Raw genomic sequence first — 24,568 nt, forward strand, 5'->3', positions numbered from 1 at the left:
TTTACAATAAATCTGTTGTTTCTTCATTATGTGGGTAGTTTCATCTCGTAACAGATGTAATTGTTTAATTGTTTTGAAATAAAGTACAGATTGAATAGGTAAAATAAAGATTTGGGTTTCCTATTTGTCCATCAAAAGTGATTTTCCATTGTGTTTTTTACACTTGCCAACCGCTCCTTTCAAATGTTTCCATAATGTCATTTTAGATATTATGGTTGTTTCGATGGCCCCTGTTTAATCTCTATATTCTGTATTGTAGTCACTGAGGTCTTGTATAATTAATATAAAAAACTATAATTAGTTGGCAGGCTATTGCAGTCCAAGACAGATGTAATGAGGGACATATTGTTCCCGGAGTTATATCCATTTTTCATCGACTTTATGTTGTTTAATTTAATACTTTTAAGTATGTACCTAGTCTACAATTTAAACGATGTTAAAGTTTTTTAATATAAATAATAATTTATTTGAAACTAATATTTCCTATGCAAGATAACGAAAGGGAAGAAGACCGAATCAAAATAGTTTCTTACACGAACCAATATATACAATAAGATATTTATGGACTAATATCCTACCAAAATATACCTACATTTCTTAAAAGGCTTTCTCAAAATATATGTGATTGCTTTATTATCCTGCATATTTCTGTTACATAGTTTAGATCAAGAGGATATAAAATTATAAGTGAAGATCAAGGAAAGATTATATTTTAGGTAGTATGCAATATAGAAGCAAAATATAGTTACTAACAAGTAATACCAAATATGGCTTAAGTTTAATATGAGAGCTAGCTATTATCATTATTATTAATAGTGATTGTTCTAAATGGCAAAAGCGGAAGAGTTAAAATCGTAAACGATTGCGTTTTATATATTTAATTAGGATCCCAGTTTACTTCCACATTGCTATAACTGAAACAATACCATCTGAGAAATGAAAACGGGTATATTACAATCACGCAATGCAATTTACAGAGATTGCTATTCAGGCGCTCTTTATTAAAAATATAAAATATTATTTTTCCCATTGTGCAATAGTTTTGAAAATGATTTTCTACTCACCGGCAGAATGTGACGTTTCATTTCCATGCCATGCTTCCACTATCAACGAGAAGGTACCCTGTAAAATTGAAGAAGAAATTGTGAATTCTTTTATTTTGAGAGAAAACAACTTTCACTGAAGAAGATGCTAATGTTACATGCAATATTGATGTGATCACCTTTTTACATTCATTTTATAGCTGTTTTATGTGAGTCGAATAATTTCTATCAATATGGTGTCTCTTACTAAACATTAATCAACATTATTTACAGGACATACACAACAATTATTTTTTATGGTTCGACTAAACAACATTTAGTGTTTTTGATTTGTAATCAAATATAAATTCTACAAAATCAGATCACTAAATCAAGAATCACTATAATAATAATACCGAGTTATTAATAATTGATAATTTCGGTCATAAATAAAATAATTTGTAAATCATCTCAAATATACGATGTCTTTTTCAAATGACAATCACATAAAAATACCTGAGGTGGTATAATATAATATCACGGATTTTATAGTTTCAGAGTACCTACATGGTTTTTCACAATGGTTACTAAACACATGTCATAATAAAATGAAATTTATAAAACTAGTTAAATAGAAAAATACCTGGAAAAGTTGACCTACTAAAGAAAATATTTTTATCTTAAATATTTAGTGTCTTTGACACTTTTGAAATACAAACCGAACAAGTAGGGTACTGGGTACATTCATATAAACTGCTCGTCAAAAGTTAGGGATATAGAAAATTCTGCTGAATTTTTATAGTAGATTTTTTCGTGAACAGATTAACAGATTCCGCTAATTTTTTTTTATTATTTTAGACTTTTCTTTAGTATTTACTCAGTTATGCAAAGGTTTACTCAAACTTTTTTTTGTACTTATACCGGGTGGAAGAAAAGAAATGTTTTCTTATGTTAAGTTTGAGACGCCCTGTAGGGAGGACGAGGTACAAATGGGAGTATATATCGAAATCGTATTGTAGTCTTATGTTTTGTAAACATTTTGTTTTTTGAATGTCCCTGATATCTTTAGAAACAAAAAAATAGACGGTTTTGTAATTTAACATGTGTTTTAACCGAAACAAAAGTTTGAGACACCTTGTAGGGAGAAAAAGGCACAAAGGTGAGTATACCCCGATATTATGTTGTAGTCTCATATTTTTTGAATATTTTATTTTTTTAATTTCTCTATCTTTAATAACAAAGAAACTAGACGGTATTACTCTCTAATATGTTTTTCGATGTTTCACATGTGTGATGTGACGCATGTCGTCAGTTAAAACACATATTAAAGAGTAATATCGTCTAGTTTCTTTGTTATTAAAGATATCAGAGAAATTAAAAAAATAAAATTTCACAAAATATGGGACTGCAACAAAATATCGAGGTATACTCACCTTTGTGCCTTTTTCTCCCTACAAGGTGTCTCAAACTTTTGTTTCGGTTAAAACACATGTTAAATTACAAAACCGTCTATTTTTTTTTTGTTTCTAAAGATACCAGGGACATTCAAACAACAGCATGTTCACAAAACAAGATTACAATATTATTCTGATGTATACTCACATTTGTACCTCGTTCTCCCTACAGAGTGTCTCAAACTTAACACAAGAAAAACATATCTTTTTCTTCCACCTGGTATAAGTACAAAAAATAAGTTTGAGTAAACCTTTGCACAACTGTGCAAATACTAAAGAAAAGGCTAAAATAAAAAAAAATAGCGGAATCCGTCTGTTCGCGAAAAAATCAACTATGAAAATCAGCAGAATTTTCTATATTCCTAACTTTTGCCGAGCAGTTTATTATGCTTCAAGGTCGGTTATTATATTTATGCGAGAGATTTACAATAAGATCAGCATTTGATTTAAATGTCATATGTCTCACATAAGCCTTTAATTTTGCCCAATATCTTATAAATTATTCAAATACTATTTTGTAAAATGAGGCAATCTTCTGCAACGAAAAAAAGAGACGGACAATAGAAGATTTTAATGTTTTCTGATGTCTTTGCGAAATAAACACATACTTGATTATTTCAAACTGGTTTTGTAAATAATTTATCTATTAATTCAGATTTTCAAATAGATGAAATGCCTGTCTATAGTCTACATATAGGTACTGTCTATGGTATATAGTCTATAAATTCAATCAAGATCTTTTTCATCTATTCCCACTTCGTGTAATATGGATTCTTCCACTTTTGTGGAAGGACTCATAAATTATTCAAATACTATTTTGTAAAATGATTTTCTGCAACGAAAAAAGAGACGGACAATAGAAGATTGTAATGTTTTCTGATGTCTTTGCGAAATAAGCACATACTTGATTATTTCAAACTGGTTTTGTAAATAACTTATCTATTAATTCAGATTTTCAATAGATGAAATGCCTGTCTATAGTCTACATATAGGTACTGTCTATGGTATCTAGTCTATAAATTCAATCAAGATCTTTTTCATCTATTCCCACTTCGTGTAATATGGATTCATCCACTTTTGTGACAAATTTAAATTCGCGTGCGATATTTAGAAATAAACATTTTCACAATGTATTTTGTTATGAACAATTTTAGCATAAAACTGCACAATGATATTATGTACTACGATGGCATGTTTAAAAAATTAAAGTTCTTAATTGGAAAATTGTTTGTTTTCATGCAGACAACACAGCAATTGTACTATTTATTTATGAAGTGCTATTAACTGTCTAGAATAGCGATAACATTTGAAATGCCATTTTTCAACTATAAAAATAATGAACCTTTTAAAATTATCTCTAATTCTTCTTTATTGTTTTTTTGATTAATTGCAAATTCTTTTTGATAAAAATATGAATACTGGTACTTATATAAACAATTCCATTATATAACCAATTCAATATACAAGACAATGTATGTTGTTATTCTATATAACGAATTTTTTCACGGATTTTCCTACATTGTGTAGAGGTCTGTTAAAAACTAAAAATACAAAACAAGCGAACGGTTGATAGTTTGTTGAATAATGCTGTTTGTTTTGTTTACTAATCCGCCAGACAATCTGAACTGAAATTAGTTTTAGGTTGAAAAATGACACAGGAATGTAGTTTCCGTCCGTTTTAAATATCATTTGCAGAAAAACATGTTTAAAAGTTGTACCAGCATCTTTATTTGATACATTAGACCTCCCTCTCACATACTTTTTATGGTTTGCTGGTATGTATGCAGTAAGGACTGAAGTTTATTTTAGGAGCAAAGGGATATAAATTTTAATTTTGACTTTTTATGATACTAGCGCTGCTTTTATGTCGTACACTCTGTAGATTGGATAAACACCAATAAATCTTCGATAACAAAAGAGAAGAAGGCCCTGGGAAGATTAAACACAAAGTCTTGAAGACTTAATATAATAAAGTCCAGCAAAAATAAAAATTAAACACGATGAACCGATGCTTTGTAATTAATAGTAAAATCTCGGAGAACGATTTTCACAGAGTGGTTCACGATTTATTCCAGTCTATATCTACTGAGTGAAGAGGTTAAGAAATGAGTCTGCGCAAGAACGGAGGTTGGAGGTTTAATACTAACCGTAGTAATAATAAAACCGGTTAAGTATGCATCTTTCTCTTGATGTTTATACTTAATGCACAGAGAATTGTGGGAAAATACTGTTTTAGTTTTTTACCGCTGATATAACTCGCGAAAGAACTGGGATCTTAAAAATTGCAATTCATGAATAGCAATTGAAGAGATCATATTATATATTATATATAGCACGCCAATTTGGGTTAAATATATAAATAAGAATGCACATAGTTATCAAATGTGAATGTTTTACAAGCATTATTTAATGATATGCTACAAGTAAAATTATTTTTATGGATTACTAGAAATTTTCAAAAAACCAAGTTACTTGGGCCTAGTGTTAAGTGACAATATGTAATAGGACATTTATTAGCACTTTCGATAATAAAACCATTAAACTATGAATGTGGTATTTCTACATAAGGAAGTATCCTCTCTAAAATAATATACCAAACTGTTACGCTTTCCAATTACATCAGGAAAAATAGTTCTGCTTAAATTACCCATACTAACGCAACAATTATTTTCATTCTAAATATTTTACCGAACTTTTACTAACAATTAATGAAACAAACGTAGCATATCATATTAGTTCAAGAATGTTTTAACAATAAAAAAGTAATATGATACATTGTTATTTAATAAATAAATCTTTAATGGGTACCTAATTAATTTTGGAATTGTGCAGTTTATTTCCCACGGCTGATACCTGCTTCGAGACAGTCCAAGATACTTTAAAATCTCTCCGCGGATAATGTACACTCTCTGCAAGAATTCAGACACTTCGGTACGATCGGGTACAGAACAAGAAGGCATTCCTTATAGCGTATTTTTATTTTCGGCTTTAAGAGCTTTTCTTACTTAAGTATTTGTTATTAAAGGATTGACTGATATGTAATGTTAAAAATAGAGACAGTAAGAAGAAATTAAATTACGCGTTTTCTCTCTTCAAAGTTTAAAGACCGGCCCGCATCATTGTCGAGTAGGGGCAGGTGGTAACATCATGATTAGTTAACCAGGTATTCTTGATATTTAATACAATGTACTAAATGTTTTCTTTTGAAATTTTACTTAGCTATTATTACTGAAAATAGACTTGATTCAATCATCCTACTCACAATTTCTGATTAAGCTATTGAACGTAAAAATGTTTCACATTCCCATTATCTACATATTCAAAACAAAACTCAGTTCATAAACTTACCGGCCATGTAAATGGGAATGGTAAGGCTATGGGATTAGAAAACCCATTCTGCGGTGTATCCGTAACAGGATTGGGACCTAATTCAGGTGTTATCTTATCACCAAACGTGCATTTGGATGTCGTGTCAATTTTAACTTGGTATTCCTTCAAACAAACCCTAAATCTAGGTCGGCAAAATCCGTCACATTCTGAATTTGGTCGAGATTTTCCAGTACAACACGTTCCTAAATCATTTTTGCCGGCTTCATTGTCGAAAGAAATCAATCGTAACTCAAAAACTCCTGACGACTGGGCCTAAGGAAGAATAACTTGTATATGTATTTGATTTTACAAAAAGGCCGCGTTTAAATCAATTTGACAATGATCCAAACTCAAAATTTGTTTGTTAGTTGGAAATTGTTGAAAAGTGCGCGAATGATCAAAAATTAGTTAAGAGATACTCTAAGTTTCCCGAAGAAGAGTTCGAGACATTGGCTATACGCAAGATTTCACTATCTCGAATTGATAAAACCGCGAAAAAACTTTACAAAAATTTATCGCGTATCTAAAACTACCGGTAACACTTACCTGGTGAAAGGCTAAAAGCCCTAATAGGGGGAATAATATCCAAGACATGTTGTTGATTCTTGAGTTAAATAAGCTGTTCCTGAATAGGTGGTATCAGCAGCCTCCTAATGCTGTTACCTCAGGGGTAATCTGCAACACCGCGCCATAGGCTATTATGAAATAAAAATCACTAAAAACACAATTGGACAACGACAATATTCGTCGCCCACACACTTTAAAAAATCCACATAGGCACAGCACATGCAAAAACGTTTGTTAAAATTTAATATTCTTTAAAACACCCCATAATGGCAATGCACAACACAGCACACGTATATCCAGAAATGAGAGTTTCGGTTACACAACTCTCGGGCGGTGAATACAGACTGACTGAGCTTAAACATAAACTTCACGTTGGACGTCGGCTCAACTCAACCGTGTGGTACGGTAGCGTATACTTTATGGAGGGGGCGCTCTAAGGGGTACTATGTAGTGCTTCCGCCAAAGTTCTGTGTTCCACAATACGAATACGAAAAGAACGTGTACTTGTTTAAAACTGCTTAGATTAACTTCTACACTCGCGCGCTCGCTACCCTCGAATGGGCAGCCACCCGGCGTGTCCGCTTTAATATGAGGGACGCGCTAGGCAAAAGCAGCTGCTCAACGGCTGCCATAGGGTAGTACGACCATTTGTAAACCACATACGACATCAAACTACCCCATACGCCATCACTTATTACTTTTACGAAGCCTTATTTGCCTTTTTGTCAAAATCACACTTTTTACCCGCTCGCCTCCGAGACTCTTCGCGGATTTACTGCCCCCTTTCAAACTTTTCATCTTTGCACTTGGCTGGCAGGATTGCAAACTGCATGTGCATTCGAAAAACCATGTGCTGTTTTGTACAATACCCGAAAGACACAATAAAAACGACAATATATTATAGTATGTTAATATTATAGTATTATATTACTAATGTCGGATATATTGTGATCATTGTATATATTCTATATACGAGGAAAATGAAAAATACCCAAAATAGGTACCAATGGTTATTTTTAATTTTCTTTTCGGATTGAATTACATCTACATGTTTTGGGAATAATACAGCAAATGTAAAATTAAAATCACATAATATTTTTGACGTTAAATAAATACGTAAATATAAAATAATATTACACATAAATATTATTTTAATTTTAATTCTTGTGCATATAAATACAGAATTTATAGGTAATACTATTTTTATTTTTAAAATATTATTTTAAAATGATTTCTGGACTGGAAGTCGAAATATCAAAAATATTAAGTATGTAAATTGAATTACAATTCATTCGGTTTATTCCGAAAAAATATGGCATTAAATATAAAACATATCACACGAAAATATTTTCATATTCCTGTTAGTAATTTCAATAAACTAATATGCAGTTATTATCATTGTTATACCGCATTCCACAACACATATTTATTATTTATCTACACGAAAATACAATGCATTTTTTGCTATAATTTTTTTAAAAGCCGTTGTTTAAATACCCTTCCATCTGTTTATTCTTCTCGGGGATTTCTTTCGCGCCACCCTCACTATCTTTTGGCGCCCTTACTGCTGATGTGCTCATTCTAGTATTTCTTGAGCCCAATACACAGTCATTTACTCTTTAGAGTTAATTATAGATCTGTAACTACATTTTTGCCCCATTCCTTATTCCTTAGCGTTTTTATATTGTTTCCCTAATGTTACCACTTCTGTTGGCTATATTTGTTTAGTTTTTAATTTCTTTTAAGTGTCCAGCATTAACTATTTAAGTTTTGATGTTTATATTTATAGCTTCATGTTACGATCTTAATGAACTGCTTTTTTATTTCATATTTAATTCTGTTTATTTGTTTACCTATAATTTTTTTCACGTTATTATTTACGATATGTAGGTATTTCTATTGTAATCTGTCCATAATTTGTAGACCATTTTCATTCTTTTCTACAACGACCGCATCATCTGCATGTTAAACAATGGTTACTTCCCTGCCACCAATTATAACATTCAGTTTTGACGTTTTTTTTATAACATCAACGAATTTATTAATCAAATGTTGTAGCGATCGTAGTATCTAATTTGCAGCAAACTAGATAGAAATGGCACAGATACAGGGTGAGTCATGAGGAACTGTACATACGCTTACCTCGTATAGAGGCTCCTATGGGGAATAACAAATGACCATTAAAAAGTGTCTGCTCCCATTGTTTAATAATATACAGGGCGAGTTTCGCATTTTGACAGAAATTTGTATTAGTCATAATTTTTGAACGGTCAGATCGATGTGTCTCTTATTTTGGCCAATCGTTACACTATTATCACCTAATTAACTAATTTATTCAAACTAGAAAAAAATCAGGTCCGGCTTTAAAAAAGTTAGTTCGTTTGTGTCTTAGAAAAAATTTCACCCTGTATACGCTTTTTGAAAACTCTAATATTAATTTTACAAATTAGACAAATAGGCAATTAAAATGGCATATTTATTTTTTTCCGCACACAATTACTTAATTTTTTATAAAAAAAATCAAATTTCACTATGAATTAAAAGTTTGGTAAAGTGAACCATAGATTTAAAAAAAATAACTTTTATTACAAAAATTAATTTTTTTTGCACAAATAAGTAATTTATGTTACCATCCAATCAACTGATTTATTCAAACTAGAGAAAAATCAGGTCCGGATTTAAAAAATTAGTTCGTTTTGGTCTTAGAAAAAATTTCACCCTGTATACGCTTTTGGAAAACTGTAATATGAATTTTACAAATAAGACAAATAGGCAATTAAAATGGCATATCTATTTTTTCCCCACACGATTACTTAATTTTTTATTAAAAAATCTTTGTCAAGATCGGAATTTTAACCTAAAATGAAAAAAAAAATGAACTCACGGTTTAACTCGCTACAACTCTGTTCCATTTTAATATTTTTTTTTCTGAAATTTTTACAGCACATACCTCTTACCATTTTGAAGACTATGAAAATTTTTGTAGACTTTCAGTCTTCTTCTTTTAAAAGCTGCAAACTTGTAAATCGCAAAAATTAGGTGGAAAAATTTAAAATTTATCAATTTGATCACGTCTATGTTAAACTATAGAGTCCAAAAGAAGTGTTATGGGAAGTTTTAGATCTAGACGTGTTATAAAAAAAATGGTAAACGTTTTAATTTTAAGAAAAACGTTGTTTTTGTAAATTAATTTTTGTAAAAAAAGTTAATTAGTAATTAAAAGTAAATTAATTTTTTTAAATCTATGCAAAAACTTTGCCAAACTTTTTATGCATAGTCAAATTTGATTGTTTAATAAAAAATTAAGTAATCGTGTGGGGAAAAAAATAAATATGCCATTTTAATTGCCTATTTGTCTAATTTGTAAAAATCATATTAGAGTTTTCAAAAAGCGTATACAGTGTGAAATTTTTTCTAAGACCAAAACGAACTTATTTTTTAAATCCGGGCCTGATTTTTTTCTTGTTTGAACAAATCAGTTGATTGGTGGTAACATAAAATAAATATTTGTTAAAAAAAATTAATTTTGGTAATAAAAGTTAATTTTGTTAAATCTATGGTTCACTTTACCAAACTTTTAATTCATAATCAAATTTGATTTTTTTATAAAAAATTAAGCAATCGTGTTCGGAAAAAATAAATATGTTATTTTAATTGCCTATTTGTCTAATTTGCAAAATTCATATTAGAGTTTTCAAAAAGCTTATACAGGGTGAAATTTTTTCTAAGACCCAAACGAACTAATTTTTTTAAAGCCGGACCTGATTTTTTTCTAGTTTGAATAAATCAGTTGATTAGGTGGCAATAGTGTAACGATTGACCAAAATAAGAGACACATCGATCTGACCGTTCAAAAATTATGACGAATACAAATTTCAGTCAAAATGCGAAACTCGCCCTGTATATTATTAAACAATGGGAGCAGACACTTTTTAATGGTCATTTGTTATTCCCCATAGGGGCCTCTATGCGAGGTAGGAGTATGTACAGTTCCTCATGACTCACCCTGTATAAGTTAAACAAGCAATCAAAACACTAAACAACACAAAATCAGAAGATTTTTTGCTACCTACATAGAAAATTTGAGAAAAGGCTGAATGAAGAAGAATTTTGGAAAAGAAGCCTTTATTACATCCATTTATAAAAAACGATATACTACAAAGGGCAGTGAAATAGACAGACTAGATGGAAAAATATTAAGGAAAAGTTTTAAGAATACATTAAGGGAAATATAGTATTTTTACTACAAAAACGTTATTACGTAGGTCAAAATTTTTGACATAAGAGAACTGTCAAAACATTAGAATGTGACTTTTATAAAAACATGGCAATAATGAAAAGTCACATTCTAATGTTTTGACAGTTCTCTTACGTCAAAAATTTTGACCTACGTAATAACGTTTTTGTAGTAAAAATACTATACCAAGAATTTGAGCAATTCAGCTAAGGATTTGAACACTGGATAATTAATAAGAAAAACAAGCATGGTATAGAAAAAATGAATATAGAAATATCATGGAAAAACTGTTCAGAAAAGTAATGCATTGGTTAGTTTCCAAAAATTAATAATCCAATTATGCTAATAAGTAAGCAAAATAAGTTCACTAGTATTCCTATATGATATTCTAAATGTTTCCATCCCTGTTTATATATAAATAGTATTTATTGTGGGTTGTTTATTTATTTAGCACCCAGAATTATTCATTTAAAAAGAATTCTTGTTCTTGCACTTCAATTTTCTAAGCGAGTTAGATCTATAGTCATCGGTAATAGAAAAATAGAAAACCTAGCAATTAAAACGAAACAAAGAAAACCAATAAATACACAGATATTTTGTTCTCCATAAGAAATATATAAATTATAGATAAATGTATAAATACTTCATGTTGCAAGTGATCAAAAAGTTGACTTAAACATTTTAATGCAAAAATTCTTAGAAATTCTGAGCACAAAATAACTATTTATTTAGAAAATAGAATAACACAACATCCCTAAAATATAAAATTAATGACAGGAAATGGATGTTTTCACTACGTAAAACTAATATTGATTGACAATCTAAGATCCAGAAGGATTCTCACGTCACTAAGTAAAATCATAATATATAGTTTTCTCTATTGGCGTTTGCAAAAGACATTAAACTTTGACCTACATATACAAAAAAAGGAAACACATAAATATACTACAAAATAAAATCGTCTAGGACCTTGAGACAAATATTAATCGTAAAGGACGTAATGTTTTTTGTTATACATACTGTACAGAGTAGATATCTGCGATTTGATATGGGGGTGTTTCTACTAAATGAGTGACGCATAGAGAAAGACGGTTGGATATCCGGGATTCTGGGAATATGTTAACAGCGCTTCACCCTAAAGAATGGATCCGTCTGCTCATATCATCAGTGTTTCCGATCAGTTTGTTGTTTTTGTTCATACCTACTCTGTTATCATTTTTGTCGTAGCAATTCAAACGATTCATTGAAAAAATAACGTGGTAAACTATCGCGCAAAGACTATAAGCGCTATATAGAAGGTGAACAGTTATGTAAAATTACAGCATTCAGTTGTATTGGCATATAATAGTTTCGTATGGAAGGAAAACAACACAGTAAAATTAAAGAGTTTGAACATAATCATACAGTTTAACTTGGACAACTGGTTTAGATATTAACAAAAACTAAAAACTCTGACAGAAACATTAAATACCATGATACTATGAATAAACCATGGTTTTCACATTAAGTCATTGCAAGATTATAGCAGCTAAGGAAAACGAGTTGCAATATGAGCAACAAAAACCAGGAGATATATGAACGTTACAAAAATGTTAGAACCAGAGTGAACTGTGAAATACAGCAATTAAAGTAAACATACTGTGAAATATAGGCGTAACCAGGGGCGGTTTTGGGGATTATAACCCCCCCTCCCCATTGGGATGTACTTTGAGCTCTATAAGCTTAACACCATACCCGCTAGAGACCTTCCAGTAGTTGTAACCCCCCTTAGGGCCTTGTAACCCCCTCCTTAGGGCCATCCTGGTTACGCCGTTGCTGTGAAATATTCTCAATATCCATGGAATATGAAATATGACATATATGGAGGTCAAAAAGAAGGTGTGGAACATCCTAAGAGGAATAAAGAAGAAAATAAATGAGAAAAGACAAACAATAATTATATAATCTAAAATTTGGACAAAATACTTCAGTAAACTGTACAATGACACCGATACACCGAAGAACCAGACCAAAGTAACGTAGATACTGGCAATGACGAAGATATAACTAGTGAAGAGGTACAAATTGTATTCACTTGTTTACGGAATATTAATGAGTCTCTTAGAAAGATGGTACTACTTTACTAGGTCCAATTTTGTACCTACTGTATATTATTATCTCCTTAACTTAAAGAGAAATTCCTACACCTACGTTTACAGATGACACCTCATGGATGATACCTACAGAAAGCCTGTGATAAGTTTTCAAGTTGGACCAATGACTGGAGAATTAAATTAAGAGAAACCAAGCATCACTCATATATTTTACAAATAAAATAAGAATAACTAAACTAATATTAACTCTTAAACACAAAGTTAATACTGTACCCAAAACATGCAAAATAATATTGTGGATTAATAGTAGATACCAAGTTACTATGGGGAGTTTTTGTAAAAAAATTTCAAATAAAATATAAGCAATACTATTGGCTGTTGGGTAGACATAAGTTGCAGAAGAATATCACGTATCAAGTACAATTGGCCTTAACATTAAATAAAACTAGGTACAGCACCTGGCGGGAATATTCTCACCTGGGAATTATAGAAGTGGAATAAGTAAAAAGCAATGTAGGCATTAGAAAATTTTCTTAACAGATGTTTTGTAGAATACATGATACCATACACAGCATGAATGTCTAGTTATGCTTATCGACTTTAACAAATTTAAACATTACAATGAATAAATTTAAAAAAAGTACACACGCCTGATAATGAAGTTGTGCAAACAATTCTCTCTTCTAAATACTTAATTGTGAACACATTAAAACACTGATTTGAGAAACCTTACAGACGACGCAAAAAGTTTAGGAAACACTAAACTCTAAAATAATTTAGAAATTTAATTTTTTCTAGTATTGGTTGAATGCATCAACTAATTTAACAATTACCTACTTGTTGTTTTAATTTGGAGCATGTTCTAGAGTTCACGTGTATAACTCTTTCTCCGATTATTTTAGTTTTAGTTTTAAATATTCCCCTAAAATCCTTTATCCAGCAATAACACCCTTTGAGCTACTACTTAATCTACCTTATAGGGAAATTTAGAGGGGATATCTAAGCGACATGGTGAAAAATCAAATACACATTTAAAGAGAAGAAACCAATATTTGGATACTAGGCCAGGGTAATAAGACAAAAATATACCCTGTTCGTGACACTCGAGCAGCCAGGGAACTGAAGCGTTTTTTAGACAGATAATACCTATAGGAACAAATTGTAACTATTTCCTGCGTAGGATCTGGCGGCCATTTTTATTTATAAACAATTAACTGTCAAAAAATGGCATTTTTCCCTTTTTTTTCAAATCAATGGAAAACAGTGAAACTTGTGATTTTTTTAGTACAAATATCTTTGAGCTTATGGAAAAAGCTTTATTATTTTCGCAATAACTGCTGTAAAAATTAGTGTACAGGTTTGAAATTTTTGTCAAATGAGGGTTCTTTGGTGCTTAATATGTGATAAAAATTTCAAAGCGATTCACTCAATTGTTTAAATTTTATTCGAATTGTTTATATCAGTGAGCATTTTTTTTGCACTAACATAAGTCAGGAAAAAATGACGATAGAACCATTCCACAGGTGTCAAATGGAAGAGCATGAACTATATTTTCAACTTGGTTTAAAAAAAGCGAATAAAAAATGCATTTATTAGTAATAAATAATTGTGCAAAAGTATCGTAAATCTTTCCTTATAAACTTTTTGAATAACTTTTTCCAAAAAAATTACCTTTTTTACCCTGTTTTAAGTGCACAACTACCAAGTAATGTTATTTATATCATAATTGATAAAAAATTGTAATAAATATATATAATTTCTTATATAACAAAATAAAAAGTTTATAAGGAAAGATTTACGATACTTTTGGATAATTATTTATTACTAATAAATTCATTTTTTATTCGCTTTTTTTAAACCAAGTTGAAAATATAGCTCATGCTCTTTCATTTGACACCTGTAGAATGGTTCTAACGTCATTTTTTTTCTGACTTATGTTATTGTGAAAAAAATGCCCTCTGGGATAAACAATTTTAATAAAATTTAAACAATTTAATGAATCGCTTTGAAATTTTTATCACATATTAAGCACCAAAGAACCCTTATATGACAAAAATTTCAAAGCTGTACACTAATTTTTACAATAGATATTGCGAAATTAATTTTTTTCGCAATTCCGACCTTTTTTCGCAATTATATTAACAATAAATGAGTATATCAAACTTTGTAATACGTCATTTTAAAGCTTTTTCTATAATCTCAAAGATATTTGTACTAAAAAAACCATAAGTTTCACTGTTTTCCATTGATTTGAAAAAAAAGGGAAAAATGCCATTTTTTGACACTTAATTGTTTATAAATAAAAATGGCCGCCAGATCCTACGCAGGAAATAGTTGCAATTTGCTCTTATAGTTATTACCTTTCGAAAAAACGCTTCAGTATCCTGGCTGCTCGAATGTCATGGAAAAAACCTTATTACCCTGGACTATACGTGACTAGGAACAAGTCATGATAAACAGATAAAATTATACATTGACAAGAAAATAAGGGACAAAACTCAATACTATAAAGCAGAAATAAATAAAGCTAAATAGAGGTAGAGAGATAAATATAGAACAGAGATATATAAAGACATCTTAGAATTTTTAGCTCATAAAATACTGCCAAGGTAAGAGAAAATTAGTTTGCACACGTGGAATATTATACCATAACATACTAAACTGTCTTCTTTGGCGATTCTAAGTAATAAGTTTGCCAAAATTTGCTTGCCTTTTAAAATAAAAGATTAGAAAAACTGAATAAATTTGGCAAAGTTGAAACAATTTTTTTCTAATAATATAAAAATGCAGTTTATTTATTCATGTATATACAGTGATTCTGGTAATAAAAACTGGTCCTATTAAAAACCATACCAAAGATAAGTGCGCATTGTACCATACTAAATTTCTTCCATACTGATGAGACCATAATGGACCTATTTCAGTAGATTTAAAAAACAGGTACCACGTAAGGAAATCTCTTCAGTCGAAAGGAAGATCATAGGGGCAATATGCCGAACATCCAGAATACTGGGGGATTAAGTTTTAGAGAATAAGAGATAATTATGGGCATACCAAACACTTCAATTGAAACCTGAATCTTGTAGATCTGACCTGTGTAGGTAGTATAAATTATCAAACTCCCCATAGATAATTCTGGGTCTTATTTAGAACACATACGTCCTCGGTAGAGTATAATCACAGGGTTTGGTATCAAGGTATCACAACCAAGAGGCAGAGAAAAGTAGTGTCTCGTCTGAGGTAAGAATAAGAAGAAAGCAAAAATATGAAAGATTTCTTAACATAGTTATATCTATTGGATAGTAATATTTAATTAATTTCTTCTTAAATTTAAAAAGTCATACATGTCTGTGTGTATAGATCTCAAATATTTGCTTGCTTAGCAAATAAACACAAAATCATGGCACTTGTCTTATCAATTCTTATATGTACTATTAAAATATTTATTAATAATAACCGATACGACATAAACAAATAGAATATATAAAAGTTTCAAAACAATTTAATGTTATTACTTTATTTGATCCCAGTGAAAATACCGTGAGAAAAACGATAACAATTAGATGAACCATTTAATCCAGTACCTTAGAATGTATTACATAAATATAGGATTTACTTATAGTGATAACAGTAAAAATACAAGAGGTTAAATGGAGACAAAATTAATTAGAATAGTTAAGAAATGGGGTTACGAGATATCTAGGAGACCGATTGTCAACAATGACAACAGTTAATATTCGACAAGCGAACAATTAAGAAAAGACGTAAAAACTATAGCTTTTTAGAAAAATAATTGTAGTAGGGTTACAGAATCTTAGATAACAGAAAATCAGAACCAGAGTAATGAATTAACGTACCCACCCACAAGAGTGGAAATAATGAATGCCAATAAAGCACTGAAGAATAATAAAACCCCAGGAATTGACGACATACCAGCTGAAATTTTCAAAATTGGAGCACACACATTAATAGATTAAACTAATAACAGACTTGTGGGACACAAGAAATTTCACGAGACTGGAAAAAAGCAATTATGTCCAATCCACAAGAAGCGAGACAAACTTAGCTACAAAAATTATAGAGGCAAATATTGGGCCAATACCAATTGGCAGATCCCTTCCAGATAACTAAGGGACTAAAACAGAGATATGGGCTAGCTCCGACTCTATTTAATATATGTATGAAATACGTTATAAGATATGGGCTAGCTCCGACTCTATTTAATATATGTATGAAATACGTTATAAGAAAAACGTTTGCAAACAAAAAATATATATTGTAATCAGTCTAAGGAGATTGTGTTGTGATGTACGTAGACGATGTAAACTTGGTGGGACGAATAGCAAGAGACATTAAAGAATCTTATGTAGAGCTTGAAAAAAAAAATACGAAAGAAGTAGGACTAGCCCTCAACGTAGATAAAACTAAAGCCCTAATACGAGCAAGGAAACAAACAAACTTGCAAAATTTGACAACAGACGACGCAAATATTCAAAGACGCAAAGACATCCACAGAGAAGCAAAGTTTAAAATACATAAAACCTTCATACGACCAATAACGCAGAAACATGTATCATGACAGAAAAGACGATAAACCTTATTTACACTTTTGAAAGAAATACTAGAAAGAAAGAAATCAATCAATATTACAAAGAAGCCTTTAAAGCAAATTATTTAAAAATACAAAGATTGCGCTGGTCAGGTCACCTTATAAGAATGGACAATAACAGAATACCTAGTAGAACGGTTAGTGGAACTATGATGGGGTGTAGGCCAGTAGAAACAGCAAGGAAGAGGTGGATAGACGAAGTGAAAACCGATGCAAAAGAGATATTAAAGATAGACAACTGGAAGGCCAGGGCTTGTTTTTGAATAAAGACACTAACAGAAATAACAAGTAAACGAGGAATAGAGATATCGAAAAGTTGTGACAGATACATAATTTATTTGCAGTCATAAAAGAGGAATTCAAAATGCCGTGATAGCGAGAAACTTCTGAGAAGAAGAAAAAACAGTTTTTATAAAAGTAGAGATAAAAATATTTACAACAGAATGTTGAGATCGACAAAATAATAAATAATAAAATACAGTTACTCATTTATGTACAAATTTTTTTGACAAACAAACCTACCGGAACTAAAAAATATTTTCTGGGCATAAAATTGTTCAGGTGTGGGTGAGGAATTTGCTATAATTTTCTAATAAATACAATGTTTCATGCTTCGTTTAAATACTAAAATTATTTCGTATAGATATGATTCAGAAACTTAAAATAATAGATCACATGAAAATAAAGCCAAAAATACTTGATACGCAGTCAAATTATTAATACATAGTTTACTCAAACATATCTTACTCAGTACTTTGCATAATTTATATAAAAGATCATAAATGTTTGGAGGTAAAAATATTTTGCCGACTTAAACATTTAGTCTTGTAAATATACCCCAGTTGCAATGAACCACCACCTCTTAGTCTGAATTTGATATATCTTTATGTGTTAAAAATAATAAATAAAATAGTTCTACTCACGTACACAAATACTCTTAAAACTCAAACAGGAGTTCGTTTTCCTAATTCTACATCTAAAATGGATACGAAACACTCAAATAACCACTTCGTACTCACAAAATTACTTAAAACTAATCACAAAATTACTTAAAACAACTACGAGATGTTCACCCCATAGGTAAGAAAGTGCTACTGACTAATAAACGGCAACTAAAGATTCCGTTGCAATTATGTAATTCGATTATTCATCATCGTTCCGGGTGTCGAATCATAGATTTTTAAAACTTCATTGTATATAAATATTCCGTGTATTAGGAGTAAGAAATAAAAAAGAAGACGAGAATTGATTTATTAAAATAGATAGAAATTTTACAGCCAATACTATAAATATTACAGACAATTCAGTATATTTTAAAGCTTTCCAAAAACTCGTAACAGCTTCAAATGCGTCGGTTTTCTGTCTTTGGTCCCTGAAAAAGTTAGATATGAAAGATTAAAATAAACATATATTATATACATAAAAAATTCTTACCGCAAGTTGATTTCTGACTTCGTTAAAAGTTGGAAAAGAAATGATTACCTAGGACTTAAATTTTATGTAATGAATAATAGGTATGATATAGTCTCTTATCTTTCGTTAACATCAAAACGGGAATTTTAGTACGCATTACCACTGGCGTATCCTCAAGAGAAAGAGGGAAAATCTCTTTGAATGTTTCGAACATAATGACTGCTATAAGACAGTTTGGATAAAATTATAAATAATTATTAAGGAAAATTTTCAGGTCATTTTTGAAACCATCTCGTTCTTTCTCTATGTCTATGCGATAACTCTTGATGGAAAAGTCCTAGTGTCTTGAAACTTGGTAAAAACATTCCTTTTGGTGTAAGCAATATTTTTTCTTAAAGGAAAAGTCCTAAAAGGAAAGATGCTGATCTTGGTACATAAGTTCCTTTTAGTTGAAAGAAGAACAATGTTGGATTTGGGGTCAATAGAGGTTTTTCTTCTTTCCATATGATTGGGCCTTTATTTTTTCTTGAAAAAGTCCTAAGGTCTTGAAACTTGAGTTTCGTTTTGGTGTTGTGTTCAAGAATTCTGTCGAGACTATATATGCTCAGTTGTATCGGACTATTTTTTTTATATAATTCTTCTATTTATAAAAATTTCTTATCACTGCCTCAATTCGTTCTATTTTAAACTCGTTACCCTTTTCAATTATTTATTTTATAATAAAATATTGTTGTTAATAGACCTTCCTTTCGAGTAGTTTCGTGTTTTGCGTCCTTTGGATATGTCCCAACTACCTCAGTCTTTCTGATTTTATGATGCCTACGATATTCGGTTCTCCATACATCTTCTCTAGTTGTATATTTGGTCTTTTATCCCCATTTCATTCCATAGCTTACCTCCAAGTATTTTCCTGAGAACTTTTCTTGCCCATACCTGGAGTATGTTTTGTTCGGATTTATTCATCGTCCGTGTTTCACTGGCATGTAATGCTGTAGGTCTTATCACTGTCTTATATATTTTATCTTTGCCCTTATAGATATGTGTTTACTTCTTAATAACTTGTTTAGAACAAAGATACAACGATTATAAGCCATAATTCTAGCTTGAATTTCTTCTTTCATATTGGGTCTCTTGGTGAATGTTGCTCCTAGGTACCGGAATCTTTTTACTTCTTCCAATGTATATATTTTGCTTCCGTGATTGTTGGCAGGCATTGGCCTTGTATGTATTCTGTCCATTCTACATATTTAGTATTTTCTTCGTTTATCTATATCTATTTTTTATCTTTCACTTTCGCTTCTAGTCTTTTTAGGATTTCTTTTAATTCTTGTTTACTTCTGGCAATCAGTACTATGTTATCAGCGAATGTTAGGAGTTGGTATTTTGGTTGATTAAAATTGATGCAAATATTTGTTTTCTTGTTTGAAATCGATGAATAGAGCCACGCATATTATATGCAACATTTAGCAGCGCTATTGTTTTATTGTATTTGTAACCTTTTTTTGTGAATTGAGCACAGTGTGGCTTCAGTCCATTCTTTCGGTATGTATTCTTGTTCCCATATTTCTTTCAGCAACTTTTCCAAATGCTTAATTAGTACTGGTCCTTCATATTTAACTATTTCAGCTGTTACTTTATATTATATTTCTCTATCATCTCTTTTATTTCTTTATCATTAATAGGTCCTTCCTCTGTTCTTTCTTAACCGGTATTTTGTTTCAGTTATTCTTCTTCTCCATATTCTGTTGTGGGAATTTTATTTAGAGAAGCTCTTCAAAGTTTGATTTCCATCTGTTCAGTATTTCCTCGTTACCTATTAAATTTCCTTCATTTTTGCTTTTGTAGTGTACAGGTTTTCTTTGGTAACCCTTTTTCTCATTTTTTACCCCTTGATATAAGTTCCAATTTCTCTATTTTTAAAGCCTTCTATGGATTTCAATCCATCTTCATTGTATTTTCTTTTATTTGATCGTATTATTCCTTTGGCTCGTTCTCTATGTTTGTTGTATTTTTGTGGAAGGTGTTTCATGAAAGTTTTTTAATGAAAAATGTTTTAGTGGATCTAATTCTAGTTTGTTCTTTGATGTTATAATTGCTTTGATTAATTCTTCCATTTATGGTCAATTCTATATGAGTTTTTCTCTTCTAAGGACTGTTCTCATCTCATGACTGCTAGGTTTATACTACATATTCACAGAGTGTAATTCTAATTTGAGAACTATTTCATATACTGTGATTCAACATATCCAGAAAGCAAGCTCCATTTGAGAAAAGTGTGAGCAGATCTAATCTCAGGTTAGACCCTTTTTGGAATAATTGATAAAAATTCAAAGTTGGCATTTTTTACAGTAGCGTTAATGATCACAGTTTCAGAGGGTGTTTCCAAGTGCCAGCCTCTATAGAAAACATATTTTTCTTAGCTTTTTTTACACGCTTCCTTCCAATTTTCATCCTGCGTTTACTTAACCTGCTTCTGTTTTAAATTTAAACAGAATTTCTCTAAATTGACACTACCCAAAATGTAACATATTCACCAATGTAAAATAGCGACTACACCGAAAATAGTTGTTGTTTTAAAAGTATCATTGTCGGATCGTCTACACATTTGAATGCTGAAGTGCACATCGGCTGTTATGGTTTTGAGCTGCCACTTAAAAAAGTAAAATAATACACGTCCGTAGACTATTTTAAAAGTGCTAAAAATAGAGTACGCGTCTGTTTTAACCCTCTTTCGTCCCCAATCAACGTTTTTATTTGATTTTTTATTTATTATGTCCTACCTGCGATTTAAATAGATCAAGCAGACAGTCGACCAGACATTAATATGGGACCGTTTTGTGAGCTTTTTAATAAGTTATCTGGATTAAGGTGATGAATTCAATGTAATAAGCAGTGGTGGACTGAAAATTTTGAATTTATTTTACGTAATAGAAAATTCATAAGAAATTTTATATCAAAATCTTTTAACTGTATTATATCTACCTATGTATTTTGATGTCTGTACCTTAAATTGCGCTACCGCCTTCTGTAATTGAAGACGCTTTGAGATCTCTTCGAGACGAGCGACGGTCAGCCGTCACTTGTCAGATTTTGCTCGCCCCCTGCCAGTTCTGTGAAACACCTTTTGGTCTTCTGCTCTGTCCGTTATTGTCTAAGGCTTTTCTTATCAATCTGTCGTCATCCATCCTCACAATATGGCCAGCCCATCGAAACTCATCAATCCCAGCGAATTCGGAGAAATGTGTTTATTTTTAACAGCTGAAGTCGGCTTTATTGAGTGATGATATCGAATACAAGGCATACATGTTCCAATAATATTCTTTAAGTGCCCTGTCCATCACAACACTCTTGTATATTTTCCCTTTCAACCCCTTCCCTGATTTTGATCACAGAGTACCCAGCTCATTTGCTTTTAGTTAAATCAACCAGCCTGTATCATGTGGGCAATTTAACGATCTAGTGTCTCATTCCTGTTCCTTCCAACTATATGTACTCCGTTTTCGACATACTAACCTCAAGTCCTGCCTCTTTGATGGCCCTATTCCAACTCTCCAATATTTCTTTGCTCTCCTCTACTAACCAGCCGTAATCACCAGCAAAGTTTGATTTGAGAATCAGTTAGTCTTTTGCCTAGTTTGATCGTGTGACCTGGGTATTAGGGTGGTGCGAAAAAAGTCAAGTTGATAATTCCGTGTCGTTATAGTACGGAAAAGTTGCGATTGGTAATTACAAGAAAAACAAAAAAGAACTATTCAAATCGGACTTTATCTTCCGATCCCGCAACAGGCCTAAAGATTATGAAAAAAATGAAATTTTACCTTTTTTCCAAAAATTTTTAGTTATTCTTCGTGTACGTTTTATTTATAGCTATAGTAAAATCTATTTACAGTTTGCATGGTAGAGTAGTAGAAAAAATTGATTTACGCATTTAACGAACATTTTCTGATCCCGCAAGGTCAATCTAAATCTATAAAAATTTGAAATTTTTGATGATTTTGATAAATTAAAAACATTTAGTTATCTCATTTTTCTGTTACATTGTGAAGCTCTTCGCTTGTTTAGATATTGTATGACAATATTTAAACAACCCAGGACAGGGGGTGGTTGCAGTTCTAGCTCCACACGCACCCTCTATCCAACCAAACAATGAGTGTGTGTGTTTTAAATTATTTACATAAGTACATTTCTTTTTTATTTGTTTGTGTCCAGTTCTTAAACATCAACTTTGTATTGTGATTTCTTGGTAAAATCTGGCAGCATGGGCCTTGATTTAAATGTTTTCCTGATGAATCCATCTGTTGATTGGGGCCCACATACGTTAGCATTAGACGATGTTTCCATGGGCAACTTTAGACAGCGCTCGTCAGCTTGCATGTGGCACGGATAGTTTTGACATTCCAGTCTTGCATGTCTCCCGATGTAATGCAAGAAGTTGTTATATCTTCATTTGAAACTCTTCGAAGAACTGGTGGCGAAGACAGTTTTGTAACATTCCAGTCTATTATTTCAGTGTAGTCCTGTGCTTGAAAATTTAAAGTAGGGGGGATGAAATTTGTCATACGTTTGCCCTTGGGTTTAGTCTGTCCGGCTTTTAACACTCTTCTTGGCCCTAGCTCTCTATAATGTGTTTCCTTTCTCCATACTACTTGAAATTTTGAAGCACAGGACTAAACTAAAATAATAGACTGGAATGATGCAAAACTATCTTCTCCACCACTTCCTCGAAGAGTTTCAAATGAAGACATAACTCCCTGTATTACATCGGGCGACATGTAAGACTGGAATGTATGTACAAAATTATCCCTACCACAAGCCAGCTGATGAGCGGTGTCTAAAGTTGGCCACGGAAGCATCGTCTAATGCTAATGTATGTGGGCCTCAATCAAGAGATGGATTCATCAGGACAACACTCAAATCAAGTTTGGTGTTTGAGAGCTGGACACAAACAGATGAAAAAGAAATGTACATATGTAAATAATGTAAAAAAACACACACTCATTGGTTGGTTGGAGACAAGGGTGCGTGTGGAGCTAGAAGTGCAACCACTCCCTCGTTTTGAGATCTGGGTTGTTTAAGTATTGTCATACAATATCTAAACAAGCGAAGAGCTTCACAATGTAACAAAAAAATGAGATAACTAAATGTTTTTTAATTTTTCAAAATCATCAAAAATTTCATTCTTTTATAGATTTTGATTGATCTTGCAGGATCGGAAAATATCCGTTAAATGCGTAAAACAATTTTTTTTAGTACTCAACCATGCAAAGTGTAAATAAATTTTACTATAGCGATAAATAAAACGTACTCGAAGGATGAATAAAAATTTTTGAAAAAAAGGTAAAATTTCATTTTTTTTTTCATAATCTTTAGGTCCGTTGCGGGATCGGAAGATAAAGTCCGATTTGAATAATTCTTTTTTTGTTTTTCTTGTAATTACCAATCGCAACTTTTCCGCACTATAGCGATACGGAATTATCAACTTGACTTTTTTCGCACCACCCTACTAGGTATACAGTATACAGTGCACTGGAATAATAGTCTAGGCGCCAGAGGGGTCACCGTGTCATATTCAATTCTGATGGACAAACTCAACGGTTTCTTATGGATTTTTGGCTACTGATTACGAATTTCGAGGGGGGATTTCGATCCGAGTGGTCAAAAAATTGTTATAAACAATTTAATTGTTTATAAATTGTTTATAAGGCTCTGGCTCATAAACTAAAAGAGATAAAAAAAATGTTTCACATAAAATTTGTTCCTTAATAAAAAACGAAGAAAAAACCGTTTACTAAACTTAAATCTAA

The 24,568-nt window shown here is 31.3% G+C and overlaps 1 protein-coding gene across 3 annotated transcripts in view; it reads right to left on the reverse strand.

Moving 5' to 3' along the window:
* The window catches only part of LOC114325134 (neurogenic locus protein delta), a 486,223-nt gene that overhangs the window by 32,892 nt on the left and 428,763 nt on the right, over positions 1-24,568 (reverse strand). The window contains exons 2-4 of one of the 3 annotated variants that reach the window (XM_028273081.2): positions 6,392-6,520; positions 5,825-6,118; positions 1,065-1,122 (exon numbers count right to left, since the gene is read on the reverse strand). In XM_028273081.2, coding sequence (XP_028128882.1) covers positions 1,065-1,122; positions 5,825-6,118; positions 6,392-6,439 — 400 coding nt within the window. In that variant the 5' untranslated portion in view covers positions 6,440-6,520. Of the gene's footprint in view, positions 1-1,064; positions 1,123-5,824; positions 6,119-6,391; positions 6,963-24,568 lie in introns of those variants that run through there. The other 2 variants (XM_050663521.1, XM_028273080.2) reach the window with 2 other exon arrangements.

This window comes from Diabrotica virgifera, chromosome 10 (assembly GCF_917563875.1).
Source record: "Diabrotica virgifera virgifera chromosome 10, PGI_DIABVI_V3a".
Lineage (NCBI taxonomy): Eukaryota > Metazoa > Arthropoda > Insecta > Coleoptera > Chrysomelidae > Diabrotica > Diabrotica virgifera.